Source organism: Aptenodytes forsteri, unplaced genomic scaffold (assembly GCF_000699145.1).
Source record: "Aptenodytes forsteri isolate BGI_AS27 unplaced genomic scaffold, ASM69914v1 Scaffold55, whole genome shotgun sequence".
NCBI classification, from domain to species: Eukaryota; Metazoa; Chordata; class Aves; order Sphenisciformes; family Spheniscidae; genus Aptenodytes; species Aptenodytes forsteri.
The window spans coordinates 7,920,293-7,941,465 of record NW_008796063.1 but is presented as its reverse complement, the minus strand read 5'-3'; the positions used below and the strand labels follow the sequence as shown (position 1 = coordinate 7,941,465).

The window sequence follows — 21,173 nt, the reverse complement described above, 5'->3', positions numbered from 1 at the left end:
ACCAGAACTGACTTCAACATGAAACAATCCAACACCATTTCCCATTTCTCCTGCCCTGAAAGACTGTTATGACAGATAAAGCCCAAAGTCAAATGAACTCAACGGACATTTTAGAGGGATGGCCCACAGACTAAGGGAACGATATCTGTGTTATATATCAAGGAAAGTGTGGGACCTGGGCATGACGCAGACTGTCTAGAATAAGGGATGGATACTGTCCCGGTTCCGGCTGGCATAATTTTCCTTCTAGTAGCTGGTACAGTGCTGTGTTTTGGATTTAGCATGAGAATAATGTTGATAACACACCGATGTTTTAGTTGTTGCTAAGCAGTGCTTGTACTAAGTCAAGGACTTTTCAGCTTCCCATGCTCTACCGACTGAGAAGGCTGGGGGGGCACAAGAAGCTGGGAGGGGGCACAGCCAGGACAGCTGACCCAAACCGGCCAAAGGGACATTCCATACCATGGGACGTCATGCTCAGTATTATCAACTGGTGGGAGTTGGCCGGGGAGGGGTGACCGCTGCTTGGGAACTGGCTGGGCATCGGTCGGCGGGTGGTGAGCGGTTGCATCACTTGTTTTTCCTGGGTTTTGTTCCTCTCCCTCTTTTTTCTGTTGTTTTCCTTTTCATTACAATTTTTTATTATTATTATTTTATTTCAATTATTAAACTGTCTTTATGTCAACCCACGACTTTTCTTACTTTTGCCCTTCCAATTCTCTCCCCCATCCCACCAGGGGGAGGGGGAGTGGGAGTGAGCAGCTGAGTGGTGCTTTATTGCCAACTGAGGTAAAACCACAACAGGCAGTTAGAAACCTTCATTTAACTTCTAATCTAAATAATTCATAGCTAGTTTATAACCATTTGTTCCTGTGCTAACATTGCCTTTTGGGTTAAATTGTTGTTCTCCCTATGGGGTGTTTACTCCCGTGATGTATTTTAAAAAGGGTAATCATATTCCCTCTCAGACTCCATTTTAGAAGGCAAATAAATCAACCTCTTGTACAACAGTCTTTCCTAGTCTCAGATTGAGCCTCTTGTCCAAGGGACTGAGCAAATAGACCAAAAAAAGCGACAGCCTTCTCCAGAGCTGCTCATAGACCAGCTGAAACGTTCTTCTCCGCAAGGTGGAGAAGATGAGATATGGTTTACTGGCAATTACTAGTATATCTATCATGATAATTTTTTTTTCTTTTCCAATCTTCTGACTTTCCTCTTTTGTTTTCTGTACTACACTGAAGTTGCTTTAGCTCTGATGGTGCCCTAGCAGAGAAGGGCTCCACGGCATGGCAGTGTCCTTGCCTCCCTCTGTCCTGGCAGAGAGGAGTCACAATGCAAAGCACGAGGACCGCCTTCTCCAGAGGCAGGGTAAAGGGAGGCACGGTCCCACATACACGTACATCTCGAGTGCATCACCACAAAGGAGGAGAGAGGCTGAAAGAAAACAAAGCCTATCCAGCACGGAAATAAACTTCACACAATGAAAGAAATACTGTGAACATTACGTGGATTTGTATTTCACTTAATTATTACCTAGAAGGAAGGTGCTCTTGGAAAGATTCAATGTCTTTTCCTATTTTTTTAATTTAAAAAAAAAGAGTTGAGGTGGATTATCATACAGAATCTTAAAAGGAAAACACTGCTGAAGCTGAGAAAGAGACTGTTACTCCCTGCTCTGCCATATAACTGCCCAACAGATAAAGCTTAATTCCTCATTGTGGTACAACACTGATTTGTTGATAGCAAGCATTGTTTTCTTACGCTTTCATGTGATTCTCCATTTTTTCCTTCCTTTAAATTTAGGACAGAAAAGCTCAGAAAATAAATGGCTTGAAAACAGTCTTTTTCCTTGCCATGGAAATTATGATTCTTTCCTGAAAAGGGTACTCTGCTAAAAGGTCAGGTCTTCCCCTTCCTATCTGTCTTTCATGGACAAAACTCCGCTTTTGATGTAATGGATTATTTAAGATTTTGTAGGAAGGCCTGAGGGATCTGCTGAAATAGGTAAAATGATTATGAGTGGCAGCCCGCAATGTTGTACAGAAGTAAGAGAAACATTTTTGTGCTGCTTAAAAATAAAATAAAAAAAAGACTAAAATATAAGTTTGAGTAATTGTTATCTCTAAGGTAGAAGCAGAACAGTACATGATCCTGATGTTAACTGTAACATCCTCCTGAACATTTGAAATAACCTTGCATTATTGATACAACAGACCTCAATGGAAATTACTTATTTTTTTCCTACTTTAAATTTAAAAATAATGGACTGATTGGACCAAGCAGCTGAAAGCACAGATAGTGCATCTAGAGTTTGTTTTGTGAATTATTAACACAGCTCAAAGTTAAAAATTTAGCTTTGCTTGGAAATCTACTCTCCCATTTAGCTTGACTGCTGTTTTCAGTTTACATTATTTCTTAGACACTGCTGTGAAACTTCCTCTTAATTGGAGGCTATTGTGGGACTTGAAGATTTTTGTTTATTTGAAAAATACAGTACGGCTGAATTACCAGGACCTATTAATATACATGTAGTAATGACATATAATCGCCCACAACTCCCTTGAGATGGCTCTGGCACAACAACCCCATTTCGTTTTCATGAAATAAAAAGCATCCAATTACCTAAACAACCACCTATTTCACATTAACTACACACCAATAATCAGTCAGTTGGGGGAATGTTTACTTCTGCGGTACATCATGCCTCACATCCTCTTTGTCCTCTCTTCGTATACCTTTTTTTCTTCACTGTGGGCTTTATTTGCAGGTGGGGCAGTAGATTTACATCTCTCCATAATTCCTTTGGTAAAACTGTTCAACACGTCTTCTATTTGTTCAACACGCTGTAAGCAATGATGTTGCTTAGTATTATGCTGCATGAACTTGGGCCAGCAACCCAGCAGTACAGCCAGGCATATTTTTGAAGTGCTGCTGCGTAGCAATAAACAGACCCTCATACATACATTTTTTTTTTCCAAAAATGCAAGGAGCCCCATCTGTACTGTAAACGCGTATGTACATTTTTCACTATAATGCAATCTGTCCAAAGTTATCCTTATTATGTGTGTGGGACATTGTCTCGGGAGCAGGGTGGGGAGAGGCTTTCCAGGATAGGTTATGGATAACGTGCAGTACCCCACTGGGTTCCTTCTAATAATGCTCACTTTGCAAAAAGAAGCCTGAGGCACTGGGTCACAAAATGTTCCAGCATCTCCCAGGAGGCCAGTATTGAAAGGTAAAGGAAGGCAGAGGAAATGCCTATATAAAACGCAGACTTGGCACGAATACTTTCACATCCAAGTCAGAGATATTACAGAGAGCTCAAACTTCCTTTCTTTTCTCTGAAGAAATCTCAATTTTTAAGCCCTCAGAGCCGAAGGAGCATGTGGAGTTCCTCAAAGGTACGAACAGGATCTCAGGCACGGCACACACTTCTGATTATTTCAGCAGCTGAAGGAGGCAGTACGCGATGCGAATGAAAGCGAGCTTTTGATTACCTGATCTTTACCAGTGCCGCTCTCCGTTGAATGTTTTCAATGTAAAGATGCACGTCTATCGATATCAGCGAAAGGACAGGAGAATCTGTACAAGTAGTGATCTTGGGTGTCGCTACAGAAACTCCTTTACCTCCCAAGCTTTCCCTCATGGGGCACAAAGTAAAAGCAACTGCCAGAAATTTCCATCCATCACTAAAATATATGCCTAGATCAGGAAAATAAGGAAGTAGCTGCAGTCCTTCAACTTTACTACAATAATTCCAGCTCAGGAGAACGTCCATTGCAATGTACCATTAAACTCAACAAGTCAAAGCAACAAAAAAATTGTTCCAGAAACATCAGAATTTTTCATTTTACCTACCTGCCACTGCACAAGGACAGACGAAGTCGTGTGGGGAGTTACTAACACGGAACTGGGTGGTTCACCTGGAACTAAAGGAGGAAAAAAGATAACCAAAGCAGTTATAGCAACAGGGTGGAAAACGGGCAGCTTTTTTTCATCAGATTCTCTTTCTTTGCTGCTTAAGACAATCTTCTATCCCAGCTACTACGTGGTGGGTCTCAAAAGCAATACGGTGGATATGACTATTGCAATCCAGGCAGAAGCCAGCCACTTCTCGTACATCCCTTGCTCTATCTGTGGCCTTAGAAACTTGAGCAGGAATAAGAGAAAAGCTGAGGGCATAAATCTGGAGGAAGCTGCAGCGTGCCAGCCGCTCACAAACAACTGGATACACATTTGAAAGGACATTAAACCAGCTGTGGGTGCACTTGAAAGTGCGAGCAAACTGCTCCCAAATTTTCCATATTTTTTGCCACGGTTGGGGCAAGCCCATTGTTTTTAGGAGTCTATGTCACATATTCACAGATTGTTTTAGTTAAGATAGCTTGATTTACCACGGGTTAACCCATTCCTGTGCCCATGGTCTGTAACATACACACACACACACACTTCAGCAGCTCAAATACAAAGGAGGGAAGGCTTATCAGGAGCTGACAACCCTCCACAGTGCAATGCTCTAGTGGCAGCACCAGGTTTGCTCAGCAGAATAAACGTTCAGTTTGTTAAGGAGGTGAGAAGCTTTCACAGTGTTTCCCTGTTGTATTGTGAGGAGGCCAAGCACAATTCTGGATTCACTGTAGCTAAATTAAAAGAGAATTGAAAATAAAATTTTAAATTCCAAAACAGTGCGTCAGTGCTGCTTCATTAGTACCGGTTACAGCCTGCACCAACACAGCAGCTGCTGTTCAGGAAGGTGGAGAGTCAGGATGTCTTTAATAGGCTGCTGGGCACATTATTCAAGTATTACATGGGTTCTTGTTTAACTTAGGGTAGTCCTGAGCTCTGTCCTCTGCTTTTCTGATTTCAAGATCATGTTCTTTAAACATTCCTTTGCAAAATTGTTTCCTATTTTTATATCTCAATGCTATATTTAACTAGTCATTCCTTGCGCCGTATTAAGTACTGGCTAATTCCTAGCACCATATATATATATGTATCCCAGTATTACCCCATTTCCCAGGCTAAGGGTAAATACTGATGCTTTTTCACACTTTGCAGAGTTCCTTTCTCCATTCAAGACATCAGAGCTACTTCTGCATTCAGGCATTGACTTTACACAATCAAGGAATTAGAAGCTGATCTCTAAGGCTAAAAATAAAAGCCTTGTCAATGTCATTCACAGTTTATTAGCCCTGATCTGCAGGATTAAATGTTCATGTTTCTAGGAGCTTCATATTCTTACTTATACCTCAGCAATTTTGCCATATTGGAGACTGATGTGAATTGTGAGTGAAAACAATTGAAGAAACTTCTTCAAATGTATGCATGGTTCTACATTTATTTTTAATGATCTCTTGTAAATTATTCAATTTCTGCAAAGATAATGGTTAGTGCAGAGTTTGGAAGCCAATCAAACAGAGTTTAATTCCATTTTGAGACTCCTGAAAGTATGATTCATTATCAGAGGGCACAGCAGGGCACTTAAGGCTGCCTCTTATTAATTCAGCCACATCTCATTACTACCTGTATCAATCTCCTATGAACAAAACTGCATTGGATGTTGAATGTTCACTCCACTGTCCCAGTGGAGAACACATTGCAGCGGCTCCAGCAAACCTAGGAGCACTGGGGAGCACCCATCCCACGGCGATGCTCCCAGCGTGCCTTGCCTCCTCACTTACCATCCTGCAGAGTTGTGACCGCTTCAGTCTCTGTGCTGAAGTCACTGTCTCCGATATCGTTGGTTGCTTTCACTCGCAGTTTGTAAGAGGTGAATGGGTTCAAGCTGTGAAATGTAAAAAATAAGGCTGAGGGATGAAATCTCCTCACATCATCACAACTTGCCTCAGAACAAGCCTCTATGGAGAACCTGCCCATTGGCAACTAAAGTCATTGAGCAGTTTGTCTCTTCTCCACATCGCCTTTTCTTTGCAGCCTCCCCCAGCTTCCTCGGGACACGGGGGTGTTCGCACCCTTGCTGCCATCAGCACCTTCTCAGATTTCCATCGGCCTGAGTTCCTGAAAACACGCATGGATTCATAGCTGAATCGGGCTCCAGAAAACAGCCATGAAGTTGCAGTTCATGGAGCAGCCTACGACTGGGGCTTGTTGGAAAGGACAAGACGTGCTGTTATCCGAGTTTTGCGTGGCTATGCAAAACCTGGCTTTCAGGGTGCTTTGCCTGAGATAGCCTCAAAACAGATCTGTGGGTCAGCTCACCCTCAGTGCACGGATGGGGATGACAGGTATAGAGGAGACAGGTGACGTGCCCAGGGTCAGCCAGTGCGCAGCAGGCACTGGAATTCAGAGCGCCAGCCTTCTGACTAATCCTCTAGACCATACCATTTGATCGGTGCATTTTATTCCCACTGAATTTCAAATTAATGCTATTACCTGGATTATTCAATAAAGACAGTAACAACAGGTTCCCTGCAGCTCTTTTATCTATGCAGTGCTTTAAGATATGCAAAGAGTGATTTCCAGCTGACATAACCTTAGCAAAGATTCGTCTGTCTTGGCTTGGCAGGGAGAAGGTGTGGGGGAGGCTGCCTTTTGAGTCATATGTGGAGGCTAGAAATGCAGAGCTGTAAATTACAGGGGATTTAGCTAATTAATTCGTAGCGTCTAGCCATCAGCTGGCAGATGTAACACTGACTACAAACCCAAGCAAAGTTACTTGTAAGGAATGGTTAAACATCAAGGGATAATACATTCTGATGGGCAGCACTCTTGCATCATGCATGTACTACTCTTCTGGACTTTCACAGGAAAATGCTTTTAGCAAGGAGGAGAAGAAATCTTTTCAGCAGTTCCACCCTATTAGGACACCATTACTTACTTACAGCAACTTGAATAATTTGAATCATCTTTCTTGATCTCTTGTTTTCAGTAATGCCAACGTCAAGTCTAAATGACATAGTTGGTTTCCTTGATTTTACAGGTTTTGACTGGAAAGACACTGGGTATAATTCAGGGTGGGTATTATATCTCCAAGGTCAATGAATCAGGTCTATATTTGTATCTATAATTGTCAAGTTTTCTTTTTTCTGCACGGTTAGACGAAAGGCTAGCAACGTGTCTGTATCTTCTGGCACACGACTGGTGAGCTGCCATATACTGTAGTCACTGATGTTTTTATAACAGACCTGAAAAATCTGTATCTGAATGCTTTGAATACTTGATTCTCCAAAAGCTCACGGCCTTGTAGAAATAATCTGATTTGTACTAGCTGGTCAATAGAGGAAATGGACAGCAAAACAAGCACCTTCTCATAGACATTCAATTGCTTTTGCAGATGTTACAAGGACTTTAATTACAACAGCATCGCTGAGGATATAATGAAGCCTGAATAACAAAGTTTAAACATTCTGATGCTATCTATAAACTCCAGTATGGAAAATACAGATAAAAATGCTTCTCATTTCATCTGGAAAAGCTTATATAGAGATAATTGCAATGCAGCATTGAGAGTGGATTTTAACATCAGTCACTACTGAAAGGATTTTTAACTAATTGTATTTTACAGAGCATTGTGTAGCTACATATGGTTTAGCCCGAGTAGCATTATCTACCGTGCTGAGCTTTCAGGATGGGCTTCAAAAAGATGCATTCCAATCCAACCTTAATTAGATTTATTGCATGACCTTCAGCAAATCTCTCAATTACTGTTCATAACACCACCCCTAAAATGGGAGCAATGACCTCACTTAACCTCTCTCCCCCAAAAAGACCGTGAAGCCAAGTGATGCTTGCTTTGGCTTCCTAACTGTTGGAAGTGGAAAGTGTGGGAATTTCTATGCTAGCCTGGGATCATATGGTACCTTTCAATAATGCAGGATGTTGCCTCGTGGCTGATGGAAGAGGAGTAGGTTTGCCAGTCTCCATCTGGCAGTTCTCGCACTTGTACTGTAAAATACCGTATTGGTGAAGATCCGTCACTTCCAGGGACCCACTTCAACAGCAGACTTCGTGATGACACATCACTCTGGGGGGTCATCAGCTGCCTGGGAGGTGCTGGTCGTTCTGCAATTAAACCATAATTTGGTACTGCTTTGAGAGGAAATTCTAGCTAACATAAAACATGACAGCCTGATCGGATTTTCATAGTGGTAATGCCACAGGAGATTGAACTTTCGGGTTTGCCCGATGAAGTATACAACCCATCCCATTCCTTAACCTTCTACTGCAAAGAAGAGCAGTTAAACTGATTCTTATCTCCCCACATAAAAGGTCACCACTGAATATACACTTGCTCAGCAGCAGACCTCAAACTTGGGGAGGTCTTAGCCTGGCAGGTTAAGGAAGAATCGCTAAGACCCACAGCCAAGCAACCCAAGGAAGTCTTTAATGAAACTCAGCTGTGCTTCCAGCTGCATTTGCACTTTTGACAGAGTTTGCCTGTAAAGTAGTTCACTTTTTAACCTCTGCTTACTACTTGGTACCATGGGACTATGTTCCCTCTGTGCTATGTAGCATCCTCTTCTACCAGCTGCTCCCCAGTCGAGGCATGAAGAAGAGGAAGGGATGAGCTGGAACAAGCTGGTGTGTAGCAGAGTCCAAGCACACGACTTACAGCCAATCCTAAATTCCTGCACCAGTTCTCTCTGGCAAGGAACAGGGAACCATCAGCAGCTCCTGCTGCTGCTTCCAAACCCCAGCTTGGAGATAGTGCAGAGCTGGGGCTCGAGTACCTGCTGCAGTTCACTTCCAGACCTCCCCAGTTCTTCTCTTCATAGCCACTAACCGTGAACCTGCAAAGTCCAACCAGCCAGTGCCAATGCTGAGGGAGATCTCTCCGCAGTAATTAACTGTACACCTTTTAGATGAGGCAGGGAATGGTAATGCAGGTGTAAGCATGCCAGTCCCCAACTGTTTCAATATAGATCTCCTTTCCCGTCACTGTGTCTCTGCACTCCATCGATTTCAATAGAGAAACTCTATAGAGTGAGGAATAATTGTTTAATTGTTTATCATGAAGATTATTGATTCTGATTAAAATGTGTGGCATGTAATAAAGCAGAAATTGATCGGAGACACCGCAGTGACTTGCTTTTGAGAAGCAATTCAATTTCATCAGCACTTGTTTCCTTAAACACACCTCCGCCTGCCCGATTCCTTACAGCTCTCTATGGCGAGCACTTCATTTCCCTGCCATCCCCTACAACCATTTCCTATATGTTTTGGCATTTCTCTGCAGCATGCTCTTGCTGACATCAGTGCCCAAAGATTTGTAAGCTATTAGCTGGAGGAAGCCCTCCGTGCCAGCAGCCTGTGAGCCGGAGTACAATGCAAAAGGTCAATGCCTTACACTGACAGGCTGAGACAGGTATTCAGGGTTATTCTATCAGAGGAAGCGAGTGTTGTGTGGGGATTTAATGCTCCCTGCCGATAAGCTTTAACCAGCTTGCAGTTTTGGGCAGGTCAGATCTTGCAGTCAGTCTCCCATGATTGGGTTTCCTTCTGCTGCTAATGGGAGATCTTAAAATCTCCTGTACTGCAAGATATACTTCAGGACTGTTTGTACAAAACCATTAGTATGAAGAGTTTATTTGTGGGAGTTTAGCCACAAAGCAAATGCTAAGGTGAGCTGTTTGTGCAGGAACGTAAGGCCAGGCCACATGACTCAATGGACTCCTTTTAATTTCTCGCTACGTTTACATCTCCTAAGTTCTGCCCTGACCGCTGGTGTTAAGTATTCTGAAGGGTATCACACCACTATGTAGATTCAAAGCACTACAGAAGAACTCTGGAGAATACAGCTACGATACAACTTGGGATCTGTAAATCAGAGATATCATTGTAAAATGTAAAGATTTATATTGGGATTATCCAAGGAATTTAAAAGGACAGGAGTGACCATTTTTGCTAACTTTCAAGGGAATTTTTGTGCCTGCCTACTTTAGTATCAAGGACTACAAGGATATTAAAGGCATTTTTATTAATGGAAATTAAATATCTCTTCACTCTAGAATATTTATTGTCATGTATACAAGTTTCAGGTTTGTTTGTTTATTTACTTGTTAGCAGAATAGCTGCACTGGGTAAATTTCTTTATCATCTCCTCATATCAATCTTGCTGATGTGAGATTACACATTTTTCTCTCTACACGTTACATATGGGATCACTTCAGTTAACTCTCAGTACCTTGGGACTCAGTTCCATAGCATGCATGGAGACACAGCAGAGCCATCCATCAAAAAGAGAAAGGGTTCATTTTATACTATGACTTGCCTATTCAAGATAACCGTAAAGCATTGATAGCAATGAGGGATCAGTGTTCCCGCAGTGGAGCTGGGAGTTCTGCCTTGAGCTATTGTGTATCCAGCAACAGCTTGTGCACGGTCTGGGAAATCTGAGCACATTTTATTGAAAAGGAGAGGCTCCGAGCTTTGAGTATTCACTTTATTGGGCATGGTGGATTTTTTTTTGAAACTTCCACATGTTGGACTTTAAAATTCCACTTTGACAGCAATCAGACAGGGGTGGAAGAAACCTTCAGCTGATAAATCTCTTTGATGGACAGTATCTTTAGCAGAGGCACTTCAAGTTTCCTAATACAGCTCGAGTTTCTTTCTCTGAGAACTGCACTGTTACGGGCCGGGAAGGCTACACATGACCTGGAGACCTATGCCAGTGGGAATTTTAACACCAACCAGACAGGCCAGAAGTAGCTGAAATGCACCCCACAGGTCCTCGCTGCTGGTGGTTGAACATCAGGCCAATGTCCTCTCTTCTTAGAAGTGTTATAGGAAAATAATAAGACGACATTGTGGGCAAAGAGCATGGGAAATCCTTACTCTTGCACTAAATGATTTGAAAGGTGTAGAAAGGACTTAAAACAAGAGATTGCTTAATAGGCACATTTTAAGAACTAAAAGTAAATATAATTGCTTGTATTATAGTGCAATACTTGGGCAAGAGCCAAGACCAGGCACACAAGTACATGCAAAAGTGCTAGCAATAGTTGAAAGATGTCTATGGAGGTCTGCCCTAGTTACCTGCTGAAGTGTGCTTCTCTCTGAACTGTGATTTTTATAAGTCACAGAAGTTGCATCGTTGTAATTTTTGAGGGAGAAGTTTTCTTAAAGATCAATATCCAGACAGCACAATGGGTCAGAGTGGCACATGGCACAGAATCCAGCGATACGCAAGGGAGTGATGATGGTAAAGTTACCCTGGCTAGTTTTGACTTTGCCAGCTCAAGAGACCAGATACATGCTTCGCAATGGAACATGGCATATAGTACAAGACCAGAGGAAAACCCACACTCCTGTTCTCCACCAATATATTATCTTTTAGCTCCAAATTAAAAAAAAAAATCTTCATGCTCAAGTAGAAAATATAATTTTTCTAACTGGCAGCTCTAGAGATCTGTTCTAAGGCTGGAGAATTGAGCAGTTACTTGAGCCAAAGCACTAGAAACAAGCAATGATGCAGAGCAGATTCTGGGTGATCCAAAATGCAAACACTCTGCTCGAGTGTACAGCAGTGAAAGGCCAGAGTAATTACTAACACGTTAGGTCAGGACTGAGGTACAATGGAGAAGCCGTGGAGAAATCCTGCAACATCACCGCCTCTCATTTTGCATTCCTTAATCAATACAATTCATCCATCACTTACTTTCTTAAGATTGCAATCTTTCTAGAAAACAAGAGAGCTGAAATAAAGATCTGACTGCAGAAGGAGGCTGCATATGGCCAATATAGCAGCTGATGGAAAAATCAATCTCCAACAGCCCGGCAGGTTAGAAGAACTGTGTCTCATAAAAGTCTGTCTTGCTCACCAGGTTTCTCAAATCACGATGTTGCTATGGTTTGGGGCAGGTTGATGGGGTCAGAAGGAGGAAGTGTACAGGCTGTAGCCCGTTATTAAAATTCCCCTAAGTGCAGCGCAGGCTCCAAGGCATGCAACAGAAAGTACCTCAACCTGTGGCTGCAAGCATTACCTCTTTTTTCTGTTGTGATCACTGTGGCTTCCAGAGGCTCCCCCCAGCCCTGCCTGGTCTTGGCAGATGTCCGAAAGATGTATGCTGACTCAGGGGTGAGATCTGTAGCAGTAAACTGCCGGACTGTTGAGCCAACCTCCACCGTCGTGAACTTGTTAGGGCTGCTGCTGGCCAGACGGTAGGCAATCTGATACCCTGAAATCACAGCGTCAACAAGAGAGAGAAAAAGGGTTAGGATTTTTTTCTAGCAGGGACAAAAGAGCACTAAAACTATTAGTTTATCATAATTACTTGTTTATCTGAGACCAGAACAAAGTAATTTACTTCCTTTAGTGTTATAAAACTCTGCTGCATGGCAGCCCTCCCCCAGTCAGGCGCTGTACCCTACAAGGGAAATTGCACACAGTGGCGCACACAAGGGTCTACTCAGTATTATCTGCCATGGAACTGATTTCACTTTCCATCCTTTATACCAACAAGATACAAAACCAGTTTAATCTTTCCTAAGCATACCGATACCTTTCTGGAAAGGCAAAGGAACAGAGTCCATGCAATTAATGTCACCTCGTTGAGCCAGTTCAAGACAACACACTCTGTGTCAGCTTTCCACCCAAGCACACACGCTCACACGTGCATGTGTATGCACACACACTCACATGCTGTTCTGCCCTCTCACAGTTTCAATGTTGGCTCAAACTAAAAGTTCTTCAGCTGCAGAGCAGCTGGATTACCCAAACCGTGCAGCCTCCATACCTCTCAAGTAAAGGCTTGCTCCTGCTTTTTGCACTTGTCTTTTTCTTAGCTCTCCCACTCCCCTGTAACTGTACAGCGAGTGCCAGAACTGCCAATAAAAGCATCCTTCTTCTGTCATTCAACGTTGCTGCCCTTGCCCACAGCCCAAGGAAGAAGCCTGCAAGCTGTGAGGTCCTGCTTCAACCACGCGGAGCTTAATAATCAATTTTGTTGATGCCTGCAAGTGATAACCCCCATTCCAACCTGCCTGACAATTAGGATTTCACAGTTTAGCCTGTATTATTAATGATCCAACTATGCAAAGGAGGGCTTCCAGAGTTCTCATGCACCGCTAGCAACAACTGTCCCCCAAAGAAGATCTGCCAAATACTCAAATCCAGTCTGTAAACCCAGCAATTGAATCAGGCTCTCACTTCTGGAGCTCGATAGTAACTTTCAGTCCAGCTGCTGACTTCCAAAATCAATTAATACCAGAACTGGTGTGGGGCTTTATTGCCCAAGCTGAATACAGTTGTATGATTAAACGCTTCATGGAGTTACACAGGGCAGAGGGCAGCCAACAAACCCAAATCAAACCAGCTGAAAACAAAACAGTCATGACATGATTCTGCCAACCCTCTGCTCATCTTCCGAATCACAAAGGGGTCTGTAGCACCTGAGACCATCTCTTTCTCTTTGAATTAATATCCCAGCTAGAGTTTGAACTCCCACCACATTCTGGCTGTAACGAGAGCAAGGGGAGCCAAACCTGGCGTGCTTCATTTGTGAAGGTCAGTGCATGAAAACTGAGGTTATCATCTTACCTGTGGCTATTAGACAAAATCGCCGACATTTATTTCCCACTGTGAATATGCAACAACTGCCACATGCCGACTCACAGAAAAGGCACAAACAGAGTTCCTGCACTTTCTTGAATGAATGCCATACTTGTGTGTGGTGCACGCTGTCGCGAACAGTGGAATTTAATTGGGATACAGATGGTATGAATTTTGGTGTGCTGACTCTCACAGTGCTGTTGACAATGCACCAGCATTTCCTTGTCCTTTTTCCTTCGGCAGCTGCTAGGGGATGTGGAGCACCAGCCATAGCTGCCTCACATGGAACAAATTTGACTGCACCAACACCTTGAAGGGTGACTTGGCTTTTCCAGGCACCTGTGACTTCAGCCCAACCTCCCGCAGGCTGCAGTTACAAAGAGGTTTGGGTACAGAGCCGAGCCACTGAAGTGCCTTAACACACTTGGGGCACCCACATTTGAAAATGGGCATCAGCAGCGAAAGGCTCCCAGCGCCCCACTGGGCTCACCTCATGCTGCCTGGGGCACCCTCACACAACGCAGCAGTTGGTGTCTCAGGCATATTCCTACAGCAACATTTTCACAGCTGGATGGATAGCATGAGACTACTAGATAAAAACTGGCCTGATTTTTCAGAGCTCCTGAGCATGCTTAGATCCCAGCAAAGTCTTAGGGTCTTATACTTTGAATGTTTCATTTTTCCACCTGCAAACTACCTCCTTTTATCCACGCCACCAGCTCTCCCATTACTGGTCCAATATATTTTACCAAAGTATTTCTGTATCTTTAGTACTATAGTATTTTGATCTTTTTTAAGGTCTACATAAAGACAGCTAGCAATGGGGAGAAGGAATGGATACACTTACGATCTTTTTTTGTTTATACAGATATGAAGAACGTGGGAGTGAAAACCCCCAGTGCAGGATCTCAATAAGGGGAAAAATAGTCAAAGAAAAGCACGGGGGAAATTTTACAGCAGCAGGAAAGATGAAGGAAGAAGCAACTAAGATGGCTAAAGAAGTTTGATAAAGGGACATAAGATGTAAAGAATAAGACCTGGAGGGAAACAGAGAATATTAAAAGAATAGAAAAGTTGATTTATCTAGTTATTAAAAGATAAGTATGATGTTTGGGACACATCCTTGTCAAGCAATTTCCTCTCTTTTCTAAACCTTTGTAAAATATAAAGTGTAGTTAAAATGTAAGGAGGGAATAGAAAGAGAACTATTTACTGCTAAATGGTGGTACTCATGCTGGAAAGCCAATTACAAACATGCTCAGATTAGGCAAAGGAACACATACATATCTAGGCCATTATAACAACTTACACAGGAGTGGTTCCTTGGCTGGCGTAAAAACTAATTTAGCCATGAGAAAGAAGAAATCACTTGTCACAGCCTGTCTCTGACAGGCTCTGCAAACTCCCTTTCAATGCCTCCCTGTGAAAAACAGTATCAGCTCTCACCGTCCTCTCCTACATCTGCCGTGTTGGCTGACAGTCTGGGTAAATATCTGTTTTCCTGGATATCTGAGGCAGAGTTTACACAACCAGAGCCATCACCTTCACATATTTCCTCAGAAACTCAACAGTTCCCTTGGTCGGATTCGAAGGTATGTATCCGACTTCTGGCACCTGAACTCAGCTCGCTCTTATTGCTACCTACAAACCACCTGAGGGATACCCAGTATCTTAATTTTCATCTCCTACATCACCTTCTCCTATTGGACAGTTTGGGACAGTCAGGATACACACTGGCATGAAAAGCACTGGTTTTCTTTTTTTTCCTGAGTGGCACAGAGGACGCAGTATTTAAACCACAGCTCGGATAATAATTAGGGCTAATGCAAGATCAAAAAGATAAAATTATTAAGCTGATGAATTTCAGCAACAAGGGATGGGAGAAGACAGGAAATGTTAAGTGAAATCAAACGAGGCAAATCAATAGAGGTAAATGGAAAGTGTTCAAAGAGAAATTAATGTATGCTCGAGGGCTATAGGAGGCAATAACTGCAATTGCTGCAGTGGAGGAATAAGGAAGCTTCCTTCCCTTACTCGATTATGACAAGAAGATGTCACAGATATCGTAGGTTAAAAAAAAATAAAAATCAAAGGTTATGAAGGAAAGTAAAGTATTTAAAAGGTGATCAGAGCAAGGTTTTTTGGGGAAAGGAATATCTTGCAGAATATGAAGTATCTGCATGGTCAATACGAACTCATATTGTTTTCTTAATTTTTCTTCCCCCCCCATATAGCATTAGATCCCAAATCTCTTCTGGTATTGGGAGTTCTGCGCTTCACCAGACCAAAACAGCATTAAAAAAGCCCTGAAAGATCAGCTCTTCAGGAGTTTATTTATTCATTGAAACTAGGCTTATTTTTGCATTAGTATCTTTTAAAGTATTTTTTGCACAACTGCAAGCAGTTTCATGAGCTACGCTTTCGGAACTCAATAAACAGCAACAGTCTGAACTGCCTGTTAAATGTTAGGTCATTGTAACACAACCAGTGGATTCCCCAAAGCAAGCAGGCAGGAAGATGACAACACACCATGAATATAAAAAAGCTTTCAAGCTCATCACCATACAAAGCCCTTCAGAACTGACAGCACCCGTTCACGCAGGCCACGGTGCAGAGGAGATACAAACGCTTATTAATTTGTCACAGAACTTAGGGAAAGCCGAATGATATTGGGAGGTTACGGTCTGCCTAGTGGAGCAGCAATCCAGTTTGTTGATTTTACTGCTTATCTGTTTAAGGGCCAGCGGGTGTGCAAATGCAGTCTAGGATCAAAATATGAATTTGCAAACATGGATTACATCCTATTTTGGTTCTAACACTCAGTGGAGTTCTTACGCTCTTTTGCAATAAGCTTCAGGTAAACGCTACATACAAGGATACTGAGGAATACTAACCAGGGCCTGGAAGGATGCAGGTTGAGCGCTTGTTTTCAGAGGAAGCTCATAGCTAGAAGTGCACATATGCACATTAATACATCATTTTTCTTTAATAGTATTTGAAGGAACTATGTTGGGTGCTAGCTGAACTGCGTGTGGAAAAAGAAGACAGAGTGAAGCCTCAGATGGTTAGCGTAACATTCCCAAAAGGAGCAATGGAAATATCTAGCAGTCTTCCACAGTAAAATATTTAAACAAACAAACAAGTGGTTTTCCCTCTTGGTGCCTGCCAGTATTTCATCCCACTAATCTCTCTCTGAAATGCTAGAACATGTTTTGATATAGATTACAAAAATGTTAGCTGCAAAGGTGCTTGTATACTCAGAGGACAAAGCTAGCAGAGCAGGAACATTAGTTCAAAGGCTCTGAATATAAGTTGCTCTTGCAGAGCAAGTATTTTTTCTTTCCAACCCCACTCTTGAATAGAAGGGCACAGCGCAAAATTATGTTAACTTATTTTTTTCAACAACTCTACTTCAGTGCACTTGACTGTGGTGGTTACAATGGTGTTTTTCAAAGTTCATTACAGAACGAGATTTAAAAGGTGTACAGGAAAAAAAAATAAACTTGCAACCTTTACATAGAATGCTGCACATTGGTTATGTATTTTTGAAGCACTCCTCACTTTTTAGGAAAGATCACAAAAGTACCCAGCATGAGTAATTTTTACTTTTTCTCTCTGACATCGGCAGCTAACTACTTCCTCCACAAACATTAATGTTTCTAATCTCAAAAAAATAAAGGAGTGAGACCTGTTGAATAAAGACAATGGACTTCAAAGAGGTGGACTGGGGGAATTGGCAGGTAACATCCCCCTGGGAAGGAATTCTAAGGGAAAAAAGAATTCAGGTTAGCTGACAGTTTTAAAAGAGACAAAAAAAAGGTAGAACTATCCCAATGCAGACAAAAGATGTTAAGAGGCCAATATGTTTGCATTCAGAGCTCACTAATGACCTGGAAATCAAAACTGAATTGGACAAAAGTTGAAACAGGACACATGTCTAAGGGAGTGTATAAATAGACAGTACAAGCACGTAGGGACAAAATCAGAACGGCTAAAGCGCAAAGTGAGTTAGAACTTAAAGGGCATCAAAGGCAACGAGAAAGATTTTATAAATACATTAGAAATTCGAGAGACAGAAGGAGGACAGGTCAACTACTGGGAAGAAAAGATGAGCACAAGACAGGTGAGACAGAAAAGAACAGACGGCTGATACCTCTGTTGCTTCATTTTCACACACACACAAAAGTTGACGCTGACTAGATACTTAACACAAATTAAAACTGACAACAATATAAGTAGGGATGTAGGCTAGAATAGAGAACAGGTTAACGAATATTTAGTTAAGCTAGATGTAATCAACTCAGAAAGGCCTGATGAAATTTGCCCTGCAGTGCTTATATAACTAGCTGGAGCCATCTCCGAATAATCAGTGATTATCTTCAAGAACTTGTGGAGGACAGGTGACATGCCAGAATATTGCAGAAGGGCAAACAGAGTACCCTATCTTTTAAAATAGGGGAACGAAAAAACAGAGGAATTATGGACAAATCAAGCTAAAGTTCAATACCCAGAAAGGTCCTGGAAAAAAAACGTGAGTCAATATATAAGCATCCATGGGGATAATAAAGTGCCAAGGAACAGCCAATATGTATTTGTCTGGAGCAAATAATAAATATCAAATAATCTATTTTCCATTTTGACAGTGTAATTGGCCAGGTGGGAAGAGTAGATATGATCCACATTGACTTTAAGTAAGGCTTTAATATGGTTGCACACAGCCCTGTCAAAAGCAAGAAAGAGAAACAGAATCTAAGAAAAATACGACACATTTTTACTTGAACACTTTAAAAAAAAAAAGTCAAAATGTTGTTAGCAGTAGTTTGCTAACAAACTGGGAGAACATATTAATTAAGGTCTCATGAGAATAAGTCATAAGTCTGGTTCTGTTCAATATTTTCATTAACGACCCGGCTGATGGAATTGCCAGACTACTTGCAAACTTCAAAAATAAAACCAAATTGTGAGTGGCTGTGAGCCCTTTAGAGGACAAGAGTGTAATTTAAAGAGATCTTGGTAATGAGGAGAGATGGTCTGGAATCAGAAAGATGAAATTCAATAAAGGCACCTGCAAATTATCACACTTACAAAGAAAAAGCTTAATGTACATATGAAAGAGGGATTGACTGGCCTGGAAGCGTACTGTGGAAAAAGGGTAGGAATTAATAGTGGGTCATAGACCTACTTAGTTACAACATTGGTGTTGCAAAAAAGCCAAGTCAGGACAGTATCGAGTATCCTGGGATGTGTTACTGGGAATGGACTGTGCAAGACATCGGAAACAACAGTCTACATGCTAAGCATTCCAAGCATTCTTTAAGGGACACCCTTCCCCTTTCTTTCCAACCGTGCATTCGTATGATTTTATCATCAACGTAGTGGCAATGAGTAAGAACCAACTGAGAAGGGGATGCGTTGCACAAAGCACTGTGCAAAGACAAAATAAAAGAGAGTTCCTGCTGCACCGAGCTTGCAACTTCAGCAAATAAGGCTGACAAAGTGCAGCAACGTGAGACATTGGAACACAGTCGGGAGAGCAAAAGCTCTTTTGTACTTTCTCATCATTTCTATCAAATGATTTTTTTTTCCTCCTTAACCACATCCTGTGATTCAAATCCCAATCTCTACTGAGAGCAAGCTTCTAGGACACACAGTTCCTTAAAAAAAGCAACAAATCAAACCCACAAGACAACCTGGAAGCCAAGCTTCCCTGAGCTGCAGAGAAACCCTGTGTGGATCTGTCTCTGACAGCTAACCGCTGCCAAGCTTCACACAGACTCTTTCTCATGCTCAGAAAATCCCTGCAGCATCTGCCTTCGGATCCCATTTGATGATTTCCCTGCATCTTCAGGCATCGGGACCACCCCCTGAGCACTTTGGGAAACCACACACCTGAGCAAACACTTTAAGTTCTTGACTCAAGATTTCAAGGCAATGCAAGACCGGTCCTTTATTTAAAAGGGTGCCACCAACACTAGCATTTCAAGTAGGCACCCTCCACCCAACAATGAAGGCTTTGGGAAAGATTGCTAAAAGACTACACGCAAGCCTGAATGATGGCAGTGAAATTAGAAGCAGAAAAGCCTGGCAGACTGAGAACTAAACAAAACCCAAAAGCTTTCATTTCTCTTTTTTTCCCCACAATTGAGAGACAAATCTTTACTCACCAGCTAGAACCACCGTAAAATGCGCTTAACATCAGCAGAGAACACAAAATTGCTGGGTAACTATTAGCTACTTCAATTTTAGAGGCAAGAATGGATTCCTACATTGTAAGAGTCTTCATGTTTTAAGTACAAGTAACTGCTGGTGTACACATTGCAAAGGCAACCCAAGAGTTCTGAGAGCAGGAAGATAAGAAGGTTTTTCATGAATTTCTGTTGTCCCTTGCTTTCCCTATTTCCCTAAAGCTAAATGTGAGTTAACTCCTTGTGACCTGACAGTCAGTATTATCCAAAGGAAGCAATAAAAGAGAAGCATACATGAAACTGAAATGTTGGGCATGCCCAGAAAAGGCAAATGCGGGGGGGAAGGAGGGGAAAATCCAGCTCTCTCCTGCTGCGGCTCAACAGGCAGGTTGCCCAACAGCCAGCCAAACAGGTTACAAACCCAAATGCGGATGGGAAGAGAGACGATTGAAACACAGTGCCATGAATGACATGTCATTCCGACTCAGGAAAACACACACCATGGAGCTGGGCAGGCTTTTCCTCCTCACCACAGGGTACCATGTTTCTCAGCTGACACCGACATATTTTCTTTTCATTAGCCACAGATTTGCTTATGTGTGGTTTCTAATCTGACATGCAAGGGGAAGGAAAACCCAACAGCCGGAGCTCACTCTGGTCTCCAGCCCTCTCCTCCCAGCCCTGGGTTTGCTGCTCCCTCTTACCCAGAATAATTCCATTGGGCTCCTCTGGCGGCTGCCAAACAATCCGTACGGATGTCAGCCTCACCTCAGGGAACACCAGCCTCACAGGCGGCCCGGGGGCTGGAAAGAAAAACAGAGATCGTGCTAGCAAGCATTGCATGTCAGAGGAATTACAAGTTCTCTGATCACCTTACATAGAAGGCAGCTCAAGCTGTATCTCACCAATAAAATAAGTAGATGGTTAGGAGCACCTATGTACGTACAAAATATAAATTTATTCTGAGGAATCCTGTCCGTGGCCAAATGCCTCCGGCACCCCACGGACACCAAACACAACACAGAACCAGTGCACCCCACAGTGTTTTACCGCACCTGTGAAATGCATTTAGCAGGATGCTCTGACAAAGGAGCTCTGACCTCCGTGAGAGTTATCTCCCAGCAGCATGACAGGGAGTCCCTGCCAGCCGGCCGCATCACCGCTAGGTAACTGATTACACACTGTGAAGCAAGTCACCAAGCTGCCTTTACAGAGAGTTATGTGTCAGCTTAATCTGCTTCATACCTGTTGGAATTGAATAATACCTCCTCTCTGTGTCATCAGCACCAGCTTTGAACTGCCTTCTGATTTTACATGTGCATTTTAAACACTTAGGTCTGAGCAGGAGAATCTGAGGCAGGTGAGATGCACATTAATACAGACGGCTGGTGGCTGCACTGACCATCCCAGGTTCACAAGGTGAGGAGATGTTAATTCATATATTAGCGTTGGCAAAATTTCCCCATCAGCACAAA

The 21,173-nt window shown here is 42.5% G+C and overlaps 1 protein-coding gene across 1 annotated transcript in view; it reads right to left on the bottom strand.

Moving 5' to 3' along the window:
• The window catches only part of SDK1 (sidekick cell adhesion molecule 1), a 436,461-nt gene that overhangs the window by 58,895 nt on the left and 356,393 nt on the right, over positions 1 to 21,173 (bottom strand). Inside the window, exons 28-32 of the mRNA XM_019473996.1 lie at positions 20,403 to 20,501; positions 11,946 to 12,140; positions 7,821 to 8,022; positions 5,682 to 5,785; positions 3,859 to 3,929 (exon numbers count right to left, since the gene is read on the bottom strand). Of these exons, the coding sequence (XP_019329541.1) occupies positions 3,859 to 3,929; positions 5,682 to 5,785; positions 7,821 to 8,022; positions 11,946 to 12,140; positions 20,403 to 20,501 (671 nt within the window). The remainder of the gene's footprint in view (positions 1 to 3,858; positions 3,930 to 5,681; positions 5,786 to 7,820; positions 8,023 to 11,945; positions 12,141 to 20,402; positions 20,502 to 21,173) is intronic.